This window comes from Haemorhous mexicanus, chromosome 17 (genome assembly GCF_027477595.1).
Source record: "Haemorhous mexicanus isolate bHaeMex1 chromosome 17, bHaeMex1.pri, whole genome shotgun sequence".
NCBI classification, from domain to species: Eukaryota; Metazoa; Chordata; class Aves; order Passeriformes; family Fringillidae; genus Haemorhous; species Haemorhous mexicanus.
Window position 1 is genome coordinate 14846553 of NC_082357.1, and position 18960 is coordinate 14865512.

The window sequence follows — 18960 nt, forward strand, 5'->3', positions numbered from 1 at the left end:
CACCAAGCCACTCCTAATTTTGCTTTGTTTTCTGGAATTTAAGTCAGGAATACCCAGAAGCTTCCTTGGTTTTTCCCACCTGCAGCCATTTCCATGGGATTATTTCCATGGGATTATTTCCATGGGATTATTTCCATGGGATCCCTGCTGTCTCCAGAACCAGAATCTTGGAGCTGCAGCTTTGGGATCAGCAATTTCCTGGAAATCAGGACAGGAATGAGCAGAATTCCTGCCTTTTTTTCCCAGTTTTTGCTCCAAGCCAGTCCTAATTTTGCTTTATTCCTTGGAATTTAAATCAGGAATATCCAGAAGCTTCCTTGGCTTTTGGATTTTCCCATCCTGCAGCCACTTCAGGGTTATTTCCATTATTTATTTCCATGGGATTCCTGGGATTTGGCAAAGTTTTCTGTTCTTTGAGGATGGGAAACAGAACTCAGGGAAAATGGATGGATCTCCCCAAAATCACCTGGAATTTTGGTGGATTTTCCCAGCTTTCCTTTCCCTCTTAGGGGAGAAAATTCCCTGATTTTGCCACAAAATTAAACTAATCCACCCCCCCTAAAAGTCCTTTTTTCCCCCTAAAAATTCTTCCACTCAGCCCAAACTCCTTCACACGAGGGGAAAATCTGGAATTTTCCAGAATTCTTGAAATTCCACAAGATTCCAGAGGCTGGGCTGGGCCTTGGCACTGGGTCTATTTTTAATCAGCCCTCCCATCCAAAACGTGGGGTAAAACCTCATTTTTGGGGTAAAAAGGAAGCACTGAAATGTTATTTTTAGTACCCAGGGGTGGATTTGGTGGGAGAATTCCATCTTTTTTTATTTCCAAGGGGGATTTCAAGGATGGCTCTGGAAAATTGGCTGCTCCCAGGAATGGGGGAGGCAGAGACTTCTCAGAGCTCCCAAAATAATAAAAATCTCCTTTATTGTGCCCTGGGAAGAAGCAGGAGAGGGTTTTGCTCCTGGAATTCTTTCTTCCAGCAGATCTTTGCCCAGTGCATCCCAGAGGGATCATGAGGAAAAGGCTGATATTCCCAGAATTCCAATCCCAAAGGCTTTGGGTCCTTATGGATAAAACCATTTTTATTCATTTTTTGGGGTTTTTAATTTCCATAAATGGGATTCTGAGGGATTTTGATAAGAGCTGGGCATTGTTATCTTCCCAGGGCAGGAATATTCACCAGAGATTCCTTCTGCAATGGGAAAATATTCCCAAAAATCAGCACTTGGCATTCCTGAGGAGAAAAGCAGAAATGCAGGAATCCTTTTCCTTCAGGGAATTCTGGGAGCCCCTTTCCCTTCCTGACCCTTCCCTTAATTTTATTCAGAGTCTGGCACGGTAGAAAATGAATTTCCAGGAATTTCACCACGTTTTGGAGGCGCTGGAAAGAAGAAGTTCCAAAAATAGTGGGAATTTTCACAAGTTCCAGTTCGGCTTTGTCTGGGAGAACAACCCAAGGATATCAGGAATTGTCAGGATCTGAATGGAATTATTCAAACCTCGTGGGAAAAACCATTTCAGTGCTGCTGCTTGGTACCTCAGCCACAATCCAGGACTTTTGGGGAACAATTCCAGCCGGGAATGACTCCCTGGAAGCAGTCAGAAGTTTCAGACTGGTTTGGAAGTGGGGAAGTTGGGTGGGATTTGGGGTGGGTTCGGTGGGAAGGGAGCAGGAATGAGGCACTGCTGTGCTCCGGGATCAGCTTCCCCTGCGGAATCCGGGAAATCCCGGGATGCAGGCTGGGGTAAATTCCTGCTGGGAGGAAAATGAGGCCAAAAAAAGGGAATTTAGGCGCGTTCAGAGCCGCTCAGCACCACGGAGAGCGACAAAGCTCGAATCCGTCCTGGCCGGGATGGGGAACTGGGGAGGGTGGGAGGAGGGGGAAAATGAAACTGATAAGGGTCACAGATAAAAAAACAAATAAAAATTTAAATAAACAAATAAAAATGAAAAAATATTAAAAATTAAAAATTAAAATTAAAATTGAAATTAAAATTAAAATTAAAATTAAAATTAAAAATTAAAAATAAACATAAACTAAAACTAAAACTGAAACTAACATAAAAATAAAAATAAAAATAAAAATAAAAATAAAAATAAAAATAAAAATAAAAATAAAAATAAAAATAAAAATAAAAATAAATAGAATAAAATAAATAAAAATAAAAATAAAAATAAAATTGAAATATAAATAGAAATAGAATAAAATAAATAAAAATAAAAATAAAAATAAAAATAAAAATAAAAATAAAAATAAAAATAAAAACAAATAGAAATAGAAATAAAAATAGAATAAATAAAAATAAAAAATAAAATATAAAAATAAAAATAAAATAGAATAAATAAAAATAAAAATAAATAAGAGAAATCCTTTTCTAGAGGCTCGCCCATCCTAAAGGGATTTAATTCCTGTTTTGGGCTTGGTTTTGAACACTCGTTTAAGGCTTGACTTTACCTGATAAGAGGTGGAGGAACAGGAGGATGAAGCTGATAAGGGTTGGAGACAAAGACAAATCCTTATCCAGAGGCTCATGCATCCCAAAGTGGGTTTAATCCTTGTTTAAGGCCTGGCTCTGAGCTTAACTCCTCTGAGGCTGCAGGAGCAGGACAATAAAGCTGAAAAGCCTTAGAAAGGTCACTTTCTAAGGATCCCTCAGGAGCTGGGAGTGGATCCCTCAGGAGCTGGGAGTGGATCCCTCAGGAGCTGGGAGTGGATCCCTAAGAGAAATCCTTATCCAGAGGCTCATCCATCCCAAAGTGGGTTTAATCCCTGCTTAAGGCTCAACTTTGGAGCATTCCTTTAAGGCTCGAGTTTAACTCCTGTAGGGCTGAAGGAACAGGGAAGTAGAGCTGATAAGGGTCGAGGACAAGATAAATCCTTATCCAGGGGCTCATCCATCCCAAGGTGGATTTAATCCTTGTTTAAGGCTTGACTCTGAGCTTAACTCGTCTGAGGCTGCAGGAGCAGGACAATAAAGCTGAAAAGGCTTAGAAAGGTCACTTTCTAAGGATCCCTCAGGCTGGGACTAGATCCCTAAGAGAAATCCTTACCCAGAGGTTCATCCATCCCAAAGTGGGTTTAATCCCTGCTTAAGGCTCAGCTTTGGAGCATTCCTTTAAGGCTCGAGTTTAACTCCTGTAGGGCTGAAGGAACAGGGAAGTAGAGCTGATAAGGGTTGAGGACAAGATAAATCCTTCTCCAGGGGCTCATCCATCCCAAGGTGGATTTAATCCTTGTTTTAGGCCTGGCTCTGAGCACTCCTGTAAGGCTCAGCTCTGAGTTTAACTGGCGTGAGGCTGGAGGATCCACTCCCAGGGATCCAGGGGCAGCCACAGCTCCTCTGGGAATTCCATCCCCGCCCTCCCAGCAGGAATTCCCAATTCCCAGTGTCCCATCCATCCCTGACTCTGGGAACATTCCCTGTGTGCTGTCCCTCCATCCCTTGGGAATGTTCCTCTCCCTCTTTCCTGGAGCTCCCTCCGGCCCCCCTGGGCTCACCCCGAGGTTTCTCCTCTCCAGGTGAACATTCCCAGCTCTCCCAGCCTTTCCCTCTGGCTCCATCCTGATTTTTGCTCTCTTGGGAACAGCTGGGAAGTCACGGAAAGGAAAACAAATTCCCAGCCCAGCTTCCCTCCAGGGGGAGAATCCAACCCTTGGCTTCCTGCCCCGAACTCCCAGAGGGAACAATCCCACCGGGAATTCCTTCCTGCACCCCAACCCCTGCCATGGCTCCAGGTGGGGCTGGAATTCCTGCCCCTGGAGAGGCTTTGGAGGCGCTGATTTCCCTCGCTGGGAGCAGAACAAAGGGAGGTGGGACCGCCGCAGCCTCAGCCTCGCTGCAATTCCTGATTTTCTTGGCACAGGGAAAACCTTGGGCTGCAAACTGGGAATGTCATGGGGCTGCTCCCAGCTGGGAGATGAGCTCGGGTTCTGGCAGCTCCCAGAGTGTTAGAAAAACAAAATAAAAATAAAATTCAAAATAAAAATAAATGTAAAAATTTAAAATTAAAAATAAAAATTAACATAAACAAAAACTAAACAAAAAACTTAAACCATAACTAGCATAATATAAATATAAATATAAATATAAATATAAATATAAATATAAATATAAATATAAATATAAATATAAATATAAATATAAATATAAATATAAATATAAATATAAATATAAATAGTAGAGTCTAAATATAAATATAAATAGTAAAAAATAAAAATAAAAATAAAAATAAAAATAAAAATAAAAATAAAAATAAAAATAAAAATAAATAGTAAAGTCTAAATAGAAATAAAATAGTAAAAATAAATAGTAAAAATAAAAATAAAAATAAAAATAAAAATAAAAATAAAAATAAAAATAAAAATAAAAATAAAAATAAAAATAAATATAAATATAAACAGTAGAGTCTAAATATAAATATAAATAGTAAAAATAAAGATAAAATAAATAGTGAAGTCTAAATATAAATATAAATAGTAGAGTCTAAATATAAATATAAATATAAATACAATAAATAAAAAACAAAACCAAAATAAAGCAAAAATAAAAATAAAATAAAAAATAAAAATAAAAATAAAAGTAAAAATAAAAATAAAAATAAAAATAAAAATAAAAATAAAAATAAAAATAAAAATAAAAATAAAAATAAAAATAAATAAAACTTCCTGCTGCCCATGGAATTCCTGGGAGAAGGAAAAACTGGGAATGCAGGGCCGTGGCTGGAGGTGGTGATGGATATCTGTGGATATCTGTGGATATCTCTGGAGCAGGGAGCAGCAGCAAACACATCCATTAATTTCTATGGCAACAGGAATAACTCAGGGCTCAGCAGAGCCCAAATCTCAGCTGGCTTTGGAAACTCCTAGGGATGATTCCCACTCTGATCCACGATTTTCCCAGCAGTATCCCAAGATTTTATCTCAATATCTCCTTTTTCTTGGGCTGGGCAAGTTAAAAATCAGCGTTTAAAATCCTTAGAGGAAAAGGTGGTGGGAATTCCAGGCAAAGGAGATGGGATTGGATCCTCAGGAGCTGGGATTGGATCCCTCAGGAGATGGGATTGGATCCTCAGGAGCTGGGGTTGGATCCTCAGGGGATGGGGTTGGATCCCTCAGGGGATGGGGTTGGATCCCTCAGGAGCTGGGGTTGGATCCCTCAGGAGCTGGGATTGGATCCCTCAGGAGCTGGGATTGGATCCCTCAGGAGCTGGGATTGGATCCCTCAGGAGCTGGGGTTGGATCCCTCAGGAGATGGGATTGGATCCCTCAGGAGATGGGGTTGGATCCTCAGGAGCTGGGGTTGGATCCCTCAGGAGATGGGGTTGGATCCTCAGGAGCTGGGATTGGATCCCTCAGGAGCTGGGATTGGATCCCTCAGGAGCTGGGGTTGGATCCCTCAGGAGCTGGGGTTGGATCCCTCAGGAGCTGGGGTTGGATCCCTCAGGAGTTGGGGTTGGATCCCTCAGGAGATGGGACTGGATCCTCAGGAGATGGGGTTGGATCCTCAGGAGCTGGGGTTGGATCCCTCAGGAGATGGGGTTGGATCCTCAGGAGTTGGGATTGGATCCCTCAGGAGCTGGGGTTGGATCCCTCAGGAGATGGGGTTGGATCCCTCAGGAGATGGGGTTGGATCCCTCAGGAGTTGGGGTTGGATCCTCAGGAGATGGGGTTGGATCCTTCAGGAGATGGGATTGGATCCCTCAGGAGCTGGGATTGGATCCTTCAGGAGATGGGATTGGATCCCTCAGGAACTGGGGTTGGATCCCTCAGCATTTCCAACATTTCCACCCAATTCCAGCATTTCCACCCAATTCCAGCCAGGCTTGGACCCGAGTCTCTCCTGGAGGTGATTCCACACCCCTCACTCCTCCTCAATGCCAACCTCCCCTGGGAAAAGCTGCTGCCAGGAGTTCTCCAGGAGCTTTTCCTTCTGAAAAGAGGGATCCATCCAGCTCCTCCCTGCTGCCCCGGGCGGATTCCAAAGGCAGGAGGAGCCTCCCAGCTCCCGGTGTCACAGCCTGGGCTGCTCCAGGGCTGTGGCAGCATTTCCCCATCCTCAGCATTCCCGCGGGAAAACCCAGCCAGGGATCCTGCCAGGACATGGAATTGCTGGGTGGGACAGCATGAGGAGGCTTGGAGCAGAATTAGGGGGGTTGGACATGGATCATGGAATCCTGGGGTGGGGCAGGTGGGGAGGGGTCATCCCAGAGTGGGATTACATCCTGGAATTTGGGAATATCCCCAGGAGAGACTCCACAGCCTCTGTGGGATCTGCTCAGGGCTGGGCAGGAGTTCAGGAGGGGATTCCTGGGATCAATCCCGGCCCGTCCCCCTGGAGCAGAGCCCTCCCTGCAGGACAGGGACACCCGGGGACACCCAGGGACACCCGGGAACAGACAGGGACACCTGGGGACAGTCAGGGACAGACAGGGACACCTGGGGACACCCAGGGACCCACAAGGACACACAGGGGTCCATGGGGACAGCCAGGGGCAGACAGGGACAGACAGGGACACACCGGAACATCCAGGGACAGACAGGGACACCTGGGGACACCCAGAGACACCCAGGGATCCATGGGGACACCCAGGGACAGCCAGAGTCACCCAGAGACACACAGGGATGCATGGGACACCCAGGGATACCCAGGGACACCCAGGGACAGACAGGAACAGACAGAGACATGCAGGGACAGACAGGGGCACATGGGGACATCCAGGGACCCACAGGGACACCCAGGGACAGACAGGGACACGACACCCAGGGATCCATGGGGACACCCAGGGACAGACAGGGACACCTAGGGACAGACAGGGACCCCCAAGGATCCATGGGGACACCCAGGGACAGACAGGGACCCACAGGGACACCCAAGGATCCATGGGGACACCCAGGGACAGACAGGGACACCCAGGGATCCATGGGGACACCCAGGGACAGACAGGGACACCCAGGGATCCATGGGGACACCCAGGGACACCCAGGGATCCATGGGGACACCCAGGGACACCCAGGGATACCCAGGGATACCCAGGGACACCCAGGGATCCATGGGGACACCCAGGGACAGCCAGAGTCACCCAGAGACACACAGGGATGCATGGGACACCCAGGGATACCCAGGGACACCCAGGGACAGACAGGAACAGACAGAGACATGCAGGGACAGACAGGGGCACATGGGGACATCCAGGGACCCACAGGGACACCCAGGTACAGACAGGGACCCCCAGGGATCCATGGGGACACCCAGGGACACCCAGGGATCCATGGGGACACCCAGGGACAGACAGGGACACCTAGGGACCGACAGGGACCCCCAAGGATCCATGGGGACACCCAGGGACAGACAGGGACCCACAGGGACACCCAAGGATCCATGGGGACACCCAGGGACAGACAGGGACACCCAGGGATCCATGGGGACACCCAGGGACAGACAGGGACACCCAGGGATCCATGGGGACACCCAGGGACACCCAGGGCCACCCAGGGCCAGCCAGGGCCGAGGCCCCTCTCCCTGGGGCTCCTCTCCAGGCTGAGCAGCCCCAGCTCCCTCAGCCTTTCCGGGGCACGGAGCTGCCCCAGCCCCTGCTGAGCTCCAGGAGCTCCTGTCCCCCTGTGCTGGGAGCCAGGGCTGGACACAGCACCCAGAGGGGCAGGGGCACTGCTGCTCCTGCTCCTTGTCCACACCCCACCATCCCATTGTCCTTCTCGGCCACCAGGACACGCACAAAGAGCAGGGCCAGCCCCAATCCCTCATTTTGAGGCTTTTATCTCCATCTCAGCTCTCCTTCCTCTCCACAAAAAACCATAAAAATTGTCACAAGCGCACAGACCATCAAATATTCCATCCAGCGAAAGGAGAGACAGAAAAACTCAAAAGAAAAGAAACTCTCCCATCCCTGTGGGGCCCTGTCCCCTGTGCCACCAAAGGTCTCTGTGCCACCCACGGGTGCCAGGAGCTCTTTGCCCTCTGCCCAGGCGACTCGGGCACTGGAATCAGGATTGCAGGGAATGCTCTCCCAGGCTTTGTGTTCCCTCCATTCAGCCCCAGCACGGCGCTGTTGGCTCGAGTGGGTAAAGAACTGAACCAGCCTTGAGAGCCTTGGAAAATCCAGCCTGTCTCCCTGCACAGATCCCAGTAAAATTCCTCTTTTCCCACTGTTTATTTACAGGAAAAACGCTGCTCTTTCTTCAGGGCAACTTAGGCACCACCGTGTTTATCCAGCAACATTTTCCCTAGCACAAACTGCCAATAAATCCTAATAAAATAAAGATAATTCCTCTAAATTAACCCCGTTTGGCTTCAAGCTGCCGTTCCTGGCGGGATCATTGCTGGGCAATAAATTGCGGGCATTTTCTGGGCGTGTTTGCCGAGCAGGTGATGCGAAGCTCCTCTCCTTGGCTGTTTATCATGCCAAATTCTATTTTTATCAGATGACTCTTCCCATTGTCATGGCGAGAGCAGGCTGGAGTCTCGCTCGCGTTTAGCAACCCATGCCCATAAATACATCAGCAGATTGAATTCCAGCCTGACATGCCAGCAGCAGCTCTGCCTCGCTTTTTTTCCCCCGTGTTCACACGTCTGACTCAAGCACCCGGCTCTAATTGAAAAGCCTCAACAGAGGATTAAGATCAGATCCATTATTGTGAGCGCGATGCTCTGTGCATGCTGATGAGGAGGGGCTGAGCTCGGAGCTGCTCTGAGCCCCCCAAGCTGCCCAGAAACTGGGGAGAAAACACTCGAGGTGGTGCTGGGAGCGATGTTTGAGCGTGTGACAGCGCAGGGAGGGTGCGGGGAGGAGGGGGCAGAGCTCTGCCTCACTTTTATCGCACTTGTTGCATCGCAAAATACTCCAAACCCCAAACACTTCAGCCCCTTCGTGCCCAGCAGCGCCCGGGGAGTTCAGGAGGGACCGGGCTCCCCTCGCAGCCGGGACCTTCAGCCCCCACCTTCCCCCCAGGGAGCGATTTTAGGGCCTGACTCGGAGCCGGCTGGAGGAAAACCTCCCCACATGGGATCCCTCTCTGCAGGGGTGATGGAGATGATGGGGATGTGCCCTTGGCGCTCGGGCTCCCCTTCTGCCCAGGGACGGGGGCGTGAAACCGGAGCCCCGCGGGTGCCGGAGCCCTCCCTGTCCCCAGACGCACCCCGGGCTCGGCTGCCGCCTCTGGGGGTCGGGAGGGGCTCGCTCCCAGCCTGCGGGAGGCTTTGGAGGATTTCTCGGGGCTGGACGGGAGAAGGAGCCCGGGGAAATGCGGCTCTTCCCCCTCCGGCTCAACCCCGGGGCTGCGGGAGCGGCAGAGCCGGGTAAGGACAGCCCGGGATGGGGATGGAGGGACAGGGATGGAGGGACAGGGATGAGGATAGGGGAACGGGGATGGGGGAGTGGGGATAAGGATGGGGGGCCAGGGACGGGGAGTGGGGAACAGGGATGGGGATGGGGGGACAGGGATGGAGGGACAGGGATGGGGATGGGGGAACAGGGATGAGGATAAGGGAACGGGGATGGGAGAGTGGGGGATAAGGATGGGGGGCCAGGGACGGGGAGGGGACAACAGGGATGGCGGAACAGGGACGGGGAGTGGGGCAGAGGCATGGGAAAGCGGACAGACGTAGGGAGGGGGACACAAGCATGGGGAGGTGGCACAGACATGGGAAAGGGGACAGACATGAAGGGGTGGCACAAGCACGGGGAGGGGGCGCGCACACACTCGCAGGTGGCACACACGCTGGCGGGGGCACCGGCGGGCAGAGCATCCCTGCAGCGCTCCCGCTGCCAGCCCAAGTTGCCGAGCAGGGGGCGGCCCCAGGGCTGCGGCACCCCCGGCCCCGCCGAGCCCCGTGGCTCCTCCCGGGGGAGCGGCCAGCGCGGGGAGCGCTCCCGGCGCGGCTGCGGGAGCGGCGGGTCCTGCTCCGGCGGAGAGCAGCCCTGGAGCCGCAGGTAAGCACGGCCGGGAACGGGACCGGGGTGCGGGGAACGGGAGCGGGGATGCGGGGAACGGGAGCGGGGATGCGGGGAACGGGAGCCGGGATGCGGGGAACGGGAGCGGGGATGCGGGGAACGGGAGCGATGGCTGCGGGGAGGATGGGCACGGGGCAGGCGGGGGAGCCGCAAGGCTCGCCCCGGGGCTTCGCTGGGGTGGAGGAGGCACCGGAGCCGTCGGTGCCGCTGGTGGAGACACCGAATTTGCCCTTCTGAGGGGGGTTTTGGTGCTGGAGTGACTCTATCCTGGCTGGAAGGTGGCGAGGGGGACCCTCTGGGCGGTGGGGTGACAATCCCTGCTGGGGGTGGCATGGAGGGACCCCCGGCCGTGGGGACGATGCCGCGTTTGAGGCAGGAGCAGCCTGAGCGCGGCTTTGGGGCTGGAAGGGAGGGGAAAGGCACCGGCGGGCACAGCCCGGGGCCGCTGTCACCCCGGGGATGTGACAGAGCCCTGATGGGGCTCAGGGACAGAACAGAGCCCTGGGATAAAACACGGCAGGGAGCGCCGGGCTGGGGGCTGCTCCAGGGGGGTCAGCGAGCAGAGATGTCAAGGTCAAGGTGACATCGGGGGGAGTCAGGATGGGGCCGGGCTGGGAGCAGCTCCGGCTGAGCCTGGGCTGCATCCCTGCAGCTCCCGGCCCCCGAGCCCAGAGCTGGGCATGGAAGAGCAGGGAAAGAACAGCCGGGCTCAGAAAGAGCCGGGCTCAGGCGGTTTGAGCTCGAGCAGAGACTTTTTGTAGCTCTGGGGAGGAGGAGACCCCCGGGTGAGACCCCACAGCCGCTCCCGGGGTGCTGGGACCAGTCTGGGGGAGCTTGAGGGACCCCCAGCTCCTGGGGACAGCCTCAGCTGCAGAGGAGCTGCACTGCTGGAGTGGGATAAATCCAAGCCAGATATCCCAAATCCTGGAATTTCCTCCCAGAGCTGCTGATCCTGAGCTCCTTCCACCGCGGGGCCGTTCCCATCCTCCCTCAGCCTGGGAGCAGCCCCAGCCTGGAATCAGCCCCTCCTGCACCCACCTGGAATATCCCTGAAATCCCTGCGTGTCCCTGGATTGCAGAGGGGAAGGGAGGAACAGAAACCTTTGGGGAAACCCCCTGGGTTTGGGGATGAGCCGGAGCTGGAGCCGGGTTTGGGAGCTCCACCCCAGCCCCACTGCCCGGCGGGGGAACAGAGATGGAGCTCCACACCTTGCTCTGCCTGGAGTGGCTTAAACTGTGAGCAAACCCAGCCTTAAATCTGGGACCAAACCCAGTTTAAACCTGAGACCAAACCAACCTTAAATACAGGAGAAAACCCAGTTTAAATCTGGGAGCAAACCCATCTTAAATCCAGGAGCAAATCCAACTTAAATCTGGGAGCAAACCCACTTTAAATCTGGGACCAAACCCACTTTAAATCCAGGAGCAAACACACCTTCAATTCGGGAGCAAACCCAGTTTAAATCCAGGAGCAAATCCAGTTAAAATCTGGGGGCAAACCCAGTTTAAACCTAAGACCAAACCCAGTTTAAACCTGGGGGCAAACCCAGTTTAAATCCTGGAGCAAACCCAGCTTAAACCTGGGACCAAGGCCAGCAGCTTTTGCTTTCCACGAGTGTTGGTGTGGCAGGAGCAGCTCAGCCCGAGTGAGTAATCCCTGAGCATGACTGAAATGTGTTTGGGGAGAAAAGAAAGGATTCAGCCAAGATTTGGGGTTATGGGCTGTTTCATGGGTTGTTCAGTCCTAAAAATAGGAGCAGCTTCTCTGAGCAGGTGCTCTGGGAAAGCCTGGGATGAGCTGAGGGGTAACAAGGTGGTGCCAAATATACAATTGAGAAGATTTTTTAGGATTGAAAGCGGGAAGAAGTTGTTGAACTTGGAGTTCAGCTGATTGGTTTAGTCCCAGTTCAGAGAGTGGAAGCAGAGGAGCAATTTCAGGTGAGAAAGTTTTGTTTTCAGCAGAGAAAAATCCATAATTTGGTTTTTTGGGACAACAAACGCCCCCTGGGAAGCATCAAAGGCAGATTTGAACAAGGAGAAAATTCCTTTTCGGGAGAATCTGAACGGATCCCTTCGGTTTTTAAATTCCAGTTGGTGGGAATGGGAAAACCGAGGTGTCCCCGCTGCGTTGTGCAGGACATTTCCACCCCTCGGAGCCGAGGCAGCTCTCAGGGTGATGCTGCATTTCCCTGCTGCTCCCACCCAGCTTTCCCGGGATTTCTGAGCTATCCCAGAGCTGCTCTGCCAGGTCTCCCTCCCTCCCCTGCCTGGAACGAGGCCCCGGGGGCTCCCAGGTGATGGACACAGCTCCAAAACATGAAAATGATGAAATTACCAAAAGCCCGGGGATTTATTGCAGCCAGCCGCACGGGATGGGAGCTCTGCTGTCAGGAGACAATTCCTGGAGAGTTCTCGGGGTGGTTTTCCTCCCAAGACAGCTTGAAAAGCCTGGATTCCCACTGGCTGTGTTATCCCTAATTATCCTGCTGCTGGAAGCAGCAATCTGCCGCGCCGGTGCTGTAATTCCATTCCCAGCAATTATCGTGGATGAGAGAGCGATGATTCCAGAGGCAAACAGGCAGCAGGATCCAATCCAGCTTGGAAAATCAGGTTTAATTCCTGCAATTCCTGCCCCAGCCCCACTCTCATGCAATGTTCTCCACGGAGTTATTTTTGCTTTCCTGCTGTGACCAGAGCCCAGGGAAAACTTCAGCCTCGATCTGTCTGGGCATTTTTAATTTTGAATTAAAAATTTTAATTCCATTTTAAACCTTTGTTTTTCCTTAGGTTGGGATGATTTTTCAGTCGCTGTTCTGCTAATCCTTGTTTTTTTTTTTTTCACCCAGGTTTATTTAGGAGTTTTCACAAATGTGAAATTCTGGCACCATAACACCTCTGCTATTTATTCCCTGAATTTTTTTGGGAAGCAGGGACAGAGATATATTCAGCTGCTGTGGATGCTGATTTTTTCCTGGATGGTGCTCTGTCAAAACTTGGAATTCTGTCAGTGATTATTCCAGCTCCACATTTCCTCAATTTTAAGCAGAAACCCCAGAATTTATGGACAATCCCAGGGAGGGGGCTTGGAAATCGAAGGGGAGAAGAGCTGGATGAGAGAAAATCCCCTGGAGGCGTGTTTGTTGTTAATCCCTTAATTAAGAACACCAAACAAGGCCAGGAGGGATCAATCAGCGCCTCTTAATTACCTTTAATCGTCATCTTTAATCACCTTTTGTGGAGCTTCGGGGTCGTGGTGACAAAAGGAGCTGAGGGCGAATCGCGCTGGTGAGGGACAAATTGTCCCCTGGATCGGGGGAGAAATTCCCTGTGCTCCTCCAAGGCAGCCAGGAAAACATGGATTTGCAGCTGGTCGGGGTTTGTTTTTCCAGGGAAAGTTCCAGAATTCTGGGGGCTGCAAGGCAGAGGCTGAGGGAAGCAAAGGTGGGATGGGGATCTGGGTTTGGTTTGCAGATCTGGGGGACCTTGGGACGTCAAATCCCGGGAATGGGGAATGTCCAGGTGGAGGAAATTCCTTCCTGGTGCTGAGAACAGCAGGGAAGAGTTGGAAGGGTTTGCAGCAGAGCCTTAGGAAATGGATTTCCTCTCAGGAAATGCTCTGGGATTGTCCACATCCAGGCTGGAGCAATCTGGGGTGGTGGGAGGTGCTCGTGGATGAGCTTGGAGGTCCCTTGGGACCCAAAGCATTCCAGGGTTCTGGGATTCCCTTCCCAACCCGCCCAGTGTGACAGGGAATGTTGCACAGTTCATCCCACAGGACAAAAATCCCGAGGGAAAGGTGAATATTCCCACAAACCCATGGAAGAGCCCCACAACGCTGAGGTGACAGAGTGTCCCTGACTCCAGGAAAAGTCTGGCTGCTGAGGGAACCTGGAAGTTCCTCTCTGCTGGAAAATCCACAAAAAAAATCCGAAAAATCCACAAAAAAAAATCCGAAAAATCCACAAAAAAAATTCGGAAAAATCCACACCTCTCCATGAAAAACACACCCAAGTCCTTTATAAAAAACCTCTGGAATGCCAATGGATGGCTGGGAGAGCCGGAGGCCCTCTGCAATCAGGGATTTGGGGCTGGAGGATTTCTCCAGGGGGGATGAAATTGGAATGATCTGAAGAAAAGAGCTCCTCTTCCCAAGGCCTGAGCTCCCGGGGTGGTGGAAGGAGCAGGAGGGAAGTCAGTGTGCAGTTCCTGCAGTCCTGAATCCAAGGGTGTGCTCTGTGGGAAAAGGGACACTGGAAAAATGTCCTTCCCATTTTCTAAGGATGAGCCACACATGACTGCTCCTCCTGACCTTCCCTGCTGAGCTCCAGCTCTGCTCCTTTCCCTGCCTTCCAATTTTTCCCAGGCTCAGATGGAAATTTGGGCTTTTTGGGCCCAGCCTGGATGTGCTGAGCTTGTCTGGGAAGAATTCCCAATGCCAAGGATGCAGCTCCATGGATGTGAGTTTATAAACCCTGCCTGCCCCATCCCTTCCCATCCTTCCCTTCAGTGATCCCAGAGGGGTCACAGCAGGAAAATGGGAATTTCCAAACCCCTCCCAGCTGAGGATAAGGAGTCCCAGCTTCGGCTTCTCCCAGAATTCCCCCACAAACAACCTGAGATTTGCTACAGCTCAGGATTTCAAAAGAGGTTGAAGATCAGGATTTAAAATTCCCCTTTTCCAGCCTGAGCTGGACTTTTCCTGTGTTATTTTATCCAGGCTCTGACCCTCTCCTGTTTAATTTATAAAGAGCTCAGGCTGAGCTCTGCCTGCAGCGGGATGCTGGGAATTGCAGGGATGCTCCCAACACCTGAACCCCAAATATTCCAGCAGCACAGCCAGCTCCTCCCGCCCCATCCCCACCCCCTGGAGCTGCAGCAGCTCCCTCAGCTCTCCCTGCACTCCCCAATTCCCGGTGCATCCCCACCCAGCCACGTGAGACACCTACTCCCCATCTGCCCATTCCCAAAGCAGCTCGGCACATTTGTGATTCCTCCCGGGAGCTGCCGGGGCTCCTCCTCTCCCCCAGGTTTTCTCACCCCAGGAGAAAGCCCAGCCACCGACGGAGGTGGTTTCAGATTGCTCCTGGAGACAAGGAGCTTTTCCAGGGCTGTGGGCTGGCTGCTTGTGATTCCAGACCCAAACCCCCGGATTATTGTGGGAATCTGATCGTCAGGTGATGGCAGCTAAAATTGCTGGGTGTTTCTCCCACCTTCACCAGGATTTGCTGGGGGATTTGGTGCTTTGAATCTGCTTTTGTTTGGTGCTTTAAATCTCCATTTTTTATTTGATGTTTCCAAGTTTCTCCACCTGATAAACTGAACCCCACTCCGACAAAAAGGTGGGAAAATATTCCTGGGGATCAAGCTCGCCACAGGAAAGGGGCATTGGAAATTCCCCACCTTTTTCAGGATGGTTGGCAAAATTTATTCCAGCTTCAAATCTGCTCAGCTGTCCTGGAGCTGCCCACTGCAGCTTGGATTTCCTGCAGGAAAATGGGATTTTTGGGAGAAAAAGCAGTTCAGGGTGAGAGGAGAGGATGCGGGAGCACAAAAAATAATCTTGAGGGATGGGAAAAAGGAGTTTATTCCTTCCCTTCTCTGTGCACACACCCTGACCTGGTGGGCAAGATCTCAGACGTGATCCTTTCTGTCTTGGAGCTCAGGGATTTTTTCCCAAGGGTTCTCCATTGTTATGGAAAGTTTTGATTCTTCCCCTGATCCCAGTTCCAACCCCAACATCTTTCACTGTCCCAAGGTGCTCCAAGCCCCATCCAACCCAGCCTTGGACACTTCCAGGGATCCAGGAGCAGCCACAGCTCCTCTGGGAATTCTGTCCCAGAGCCTCTCCACCCTCACAGGGAAAAATGCATCACAGCCACACCCAGCCCTGGATCCTGTGAAAATGAAACAGAACCTGGGATCTGCTGGGATGAGCACGGGGATGAGCACGGGGATTCTCCCACTGTGCAATTCCTTGGTTGGGAATTGATCCCACCCCGCTCCCTGGCTGAATCATCCAACCCCAAATCCTGAAGAGAAGAGAAAATGGAAGTGATTGTGAAAGTCCACTTTGTAAAAGTGTTGTCTCTCTTTTCCTTGAGTTTTTGAGGTTTTTGAATTTTTGAATTTCTTCATTTCTGAATTTTTGAATTTTGACTTTTCGCATTTTGAATTTCCCTTCTAGGAACAAAATGTTCCTTCTAGGAACTCCACTGCCCACGGAGTTTAATCTCTCCTAAGAGGAAAACCCCCCAGAGAGAGCAAACAAAGGAACCATGGATCCTCTGTACTTCTCCAGCACGTTCAGCACGGACGGCGCTCCCGGCCAGGCCAACTCCTCCCTGCTGCCCAACGGGACGGAGAACGGGACGCTCCCGGGGCCGCCCCCGTTCCAGTACATCCACAAGGTGCTCATCCCCATCTGCTACCTGCTGGTGTGCGCCCTGGGGCTGAGCGGCAACGCCCTGGTCATCTACGTGGTGCTGCGCCACGCCAAGATGAAGACGGTCACCAACATCTACATCCTCAACCTGGCTGTGGCCGACGTGCTCTTCATGCTGGGCCTGCCCTTCCTGGCCACCCAGAACGCCATCTCCTACTGGCCCTTCGGCTCCTTCCTCTGCCGCCTGGTGATGACCGTGGACGGCATCAACCAGTTCACCAGCATCTTCTGCCTGACGGTGATGAGCATGGACCGCTACCTGGCCGTGGTGCACCCCATCAAATCCACCAAGTGGAGACGGCCCAGGGTGGCCAAGCTCATCAGCGCCACGGTCTGGACCTTCTCCTTCTTGGTGGTGCTGCCCGTGATCATCTTCTCGGACGTGCAGGAGGATTTCCAGACGTGCAACATGAACTGGCCGGAGCCGGTCAACGTCTGGTCGGCGGCGTTCATCATCTACACCTCGGCGCTGGGCTTCTTCGGGCCCCTGCTGGTCATCTGCCTGTGCTACCTGCTGATCGTGGTCAAGGTGAAGTCCTCGGGGATCCGCGTGGGCTCCACGCGGCGCCGCAGGTCGGAGCGGAAGGTCACCAGGATGGTGGTGATCATCGTGGTGGTCTTCGTCTTCTGCTGGCTGCCCTTCTACACCATGAACATCGTCAACCTGATCCTCATCCTGCCCGCCGACCCCGTCCTCGAGGGGCTCTACTTCTTCATGGTGGTGCTGAGCTACGCCAACAGCTGCGCCAACCCCATCCTCTACGGCTTCCTCTCCGACAACTTCAAGCAGAGCTTCCAGAAGGTTCTCTGCCTCCGCAAGGGGGACGGAGCGGAGGATGGAGAGCCCGTGGAGCACAGGCCGGAGAACAGCAGCCGCCTGCAGGAGTCCATGCTGACCCCGAGGAACGCGGAGTTCAACGGGCACATGCAGACCAGCAAGGTCTGAGGGCACGGCCTGGCACTGCAGAGTCCCCTGGAGGACTTGGGGACTTCAAGGACGGCATGGCCTGGCACTGCAGAGTCCCCTGGAGGACTTGGGGACTTCAAGGAGAGCACGGCCTGGCACTGCAGGGTCCCCTGGAGGACCTGGGGACTTCAAGGATGGCATGGCCTGGCACTGCAGGGTCCCCTGGAAAATTTGGGGACTTCAAGGACGGCATGGCCTGGCACTGCAGAGTCCCCTGGAGGACTTGGGGACTTCAAGGACGGCATAGCCTGGCACTGCAGGGTCCCCTGGAGGACCTGGGGACTTCAAGGATGGCATGGCCTGGCACTGCAGGGTCCCCTGGAGGACCTGGGGACTTCAAGGATGGCATGGCCTGGCACTGCAGAGTCCCCTGGAGGACTTGGGGACTTCAAGGATGGCATGGCCTGGCACTGCAGGGTCCTCTGGAGGACTTGGGGACTTCAAGGATGGCATGGCCTGGCACTGCAGGGTCCCCTGGAAAATTTGGGGACTTCAAGGACGGCATAGCCTGGCGCTGCAGGGTCCCCTGGAGGACCTGGGGACTTCAAGGACGGCATGGCCTGGCACTGCAGGGTCCCCTGGAGGACCTGGGGACTTCAAGGATGGCATGGCCTGGCACTGCAGGGTCCCCTGGAGGACCTGGGGACTTCTAGCAGAGCATGGCCTGGCACTGCAGGGTCCCCTGGAGGACCTGGGGACTTCAAGGATGGCATGGCCTGGCACTGCAGGGTCCCCTGGAGGACCTGGGGACTTCTAGCAGAGCATGGCCTGGCACTGCAGGGTCCCCTGGAGGACCTGGGGACTTCAAGGATGGCATGGCCTGGCACTGCAGGGTCCCCTGGAGGACTTGGGGACTTCAAGGATGGCATGGCCTGGCACTGCAGGGTCCCCTGGAGGACTTGGGGACTTCAAGGATGGCACGGCCTGGCACTGCAGAGTCCCCTGGAGGACCTGGGGACTTCAAGGACGGCATAGCCTGGCACTGCAGGGTCCCCTGGAGGACCTGGGGACTTCTAGCAGAGCATGGCCTGGCACTGCAGGGTCCCCTGGAGGACCTGGGGACTTCAAGGATGGCATGGCCTGGCACTGCAGAGTCCCCTGGAAAATTTGAGGACTTCAAGGACGGCATAGCCTGGCACTGCAGAGTCCCCTGGAGGACCTGGGGACTTCTAGCAGAGCATGGCCTGGCACTGCAGGGTCCCCTGGAAAATTTAGGGACTTCAAGGAGAGCTCAGTTCATGGAAAAAGAAAATGTGGAGCCCCAGAGGTTCCCAGAAATGCACACAGAGGGCTCTTCCCTGCTTTTCCCAGCTGGAAGTGCCAAGCTCTCGTGGTGTCCTGATGGATCTGATGTCTGGGACCGCTTTGGGTCCTCCAGGGAATGATTTCCAGGCTTTGTACCCCTCTAGCCATGCAAACCAACACCCAGCCAGCTCTAATTCCCTTGTTAAGCTTGATTTAAGGCTGCTTTGCACTGCTGGGATCAGCTCTGAGCAGCAAACAGCTCAGCTGGGATCTTTGGGAATTCTTCAAGGGGATTTCTGAAAGGAAAATGAGATTTCTTCGGAGTTTCATGCAAA

At 52.7% G+C, this 18960-nt stretch overlaps 2 protein-coding genes across 2 annotated transcripts in view; both read left to right on the forward strand.

The window, feature by feature from the left end:
- Positions 1 to 9954, forward strand: part of LOC132335496 (tektin-4-like) — a 19814-nt gene extending 9860 nt beyond the window's left edge. The window contains 3 exon segments of the mRNA XM_059862078.1: positions 8054 to 8082; positions 9151 to 9316; positions 9727 to 9954. Coding sequence (XP_059718061.1) covers positions 8054 to 8082; positions 9151 to 9316; positions 9727 to 9954 — 423 coding nt within the window.
- Positions 9955 to 16246: 6292 nt separating this feature from the next.
- Positions 16247 to 17359, forward strand: SSTR5 (somatostatin receptor 5). The gene has a single exon (XM_059861673.1). It carries the CDS (start codon positions 16247 to 16249, stop codon positions 17357 to 17359), a length of 1113 nt encoding a protein of 370 aa, XP_059717656.1.
- Positions 17360 to 18960: the final 1601 nt, after the last annotated feature.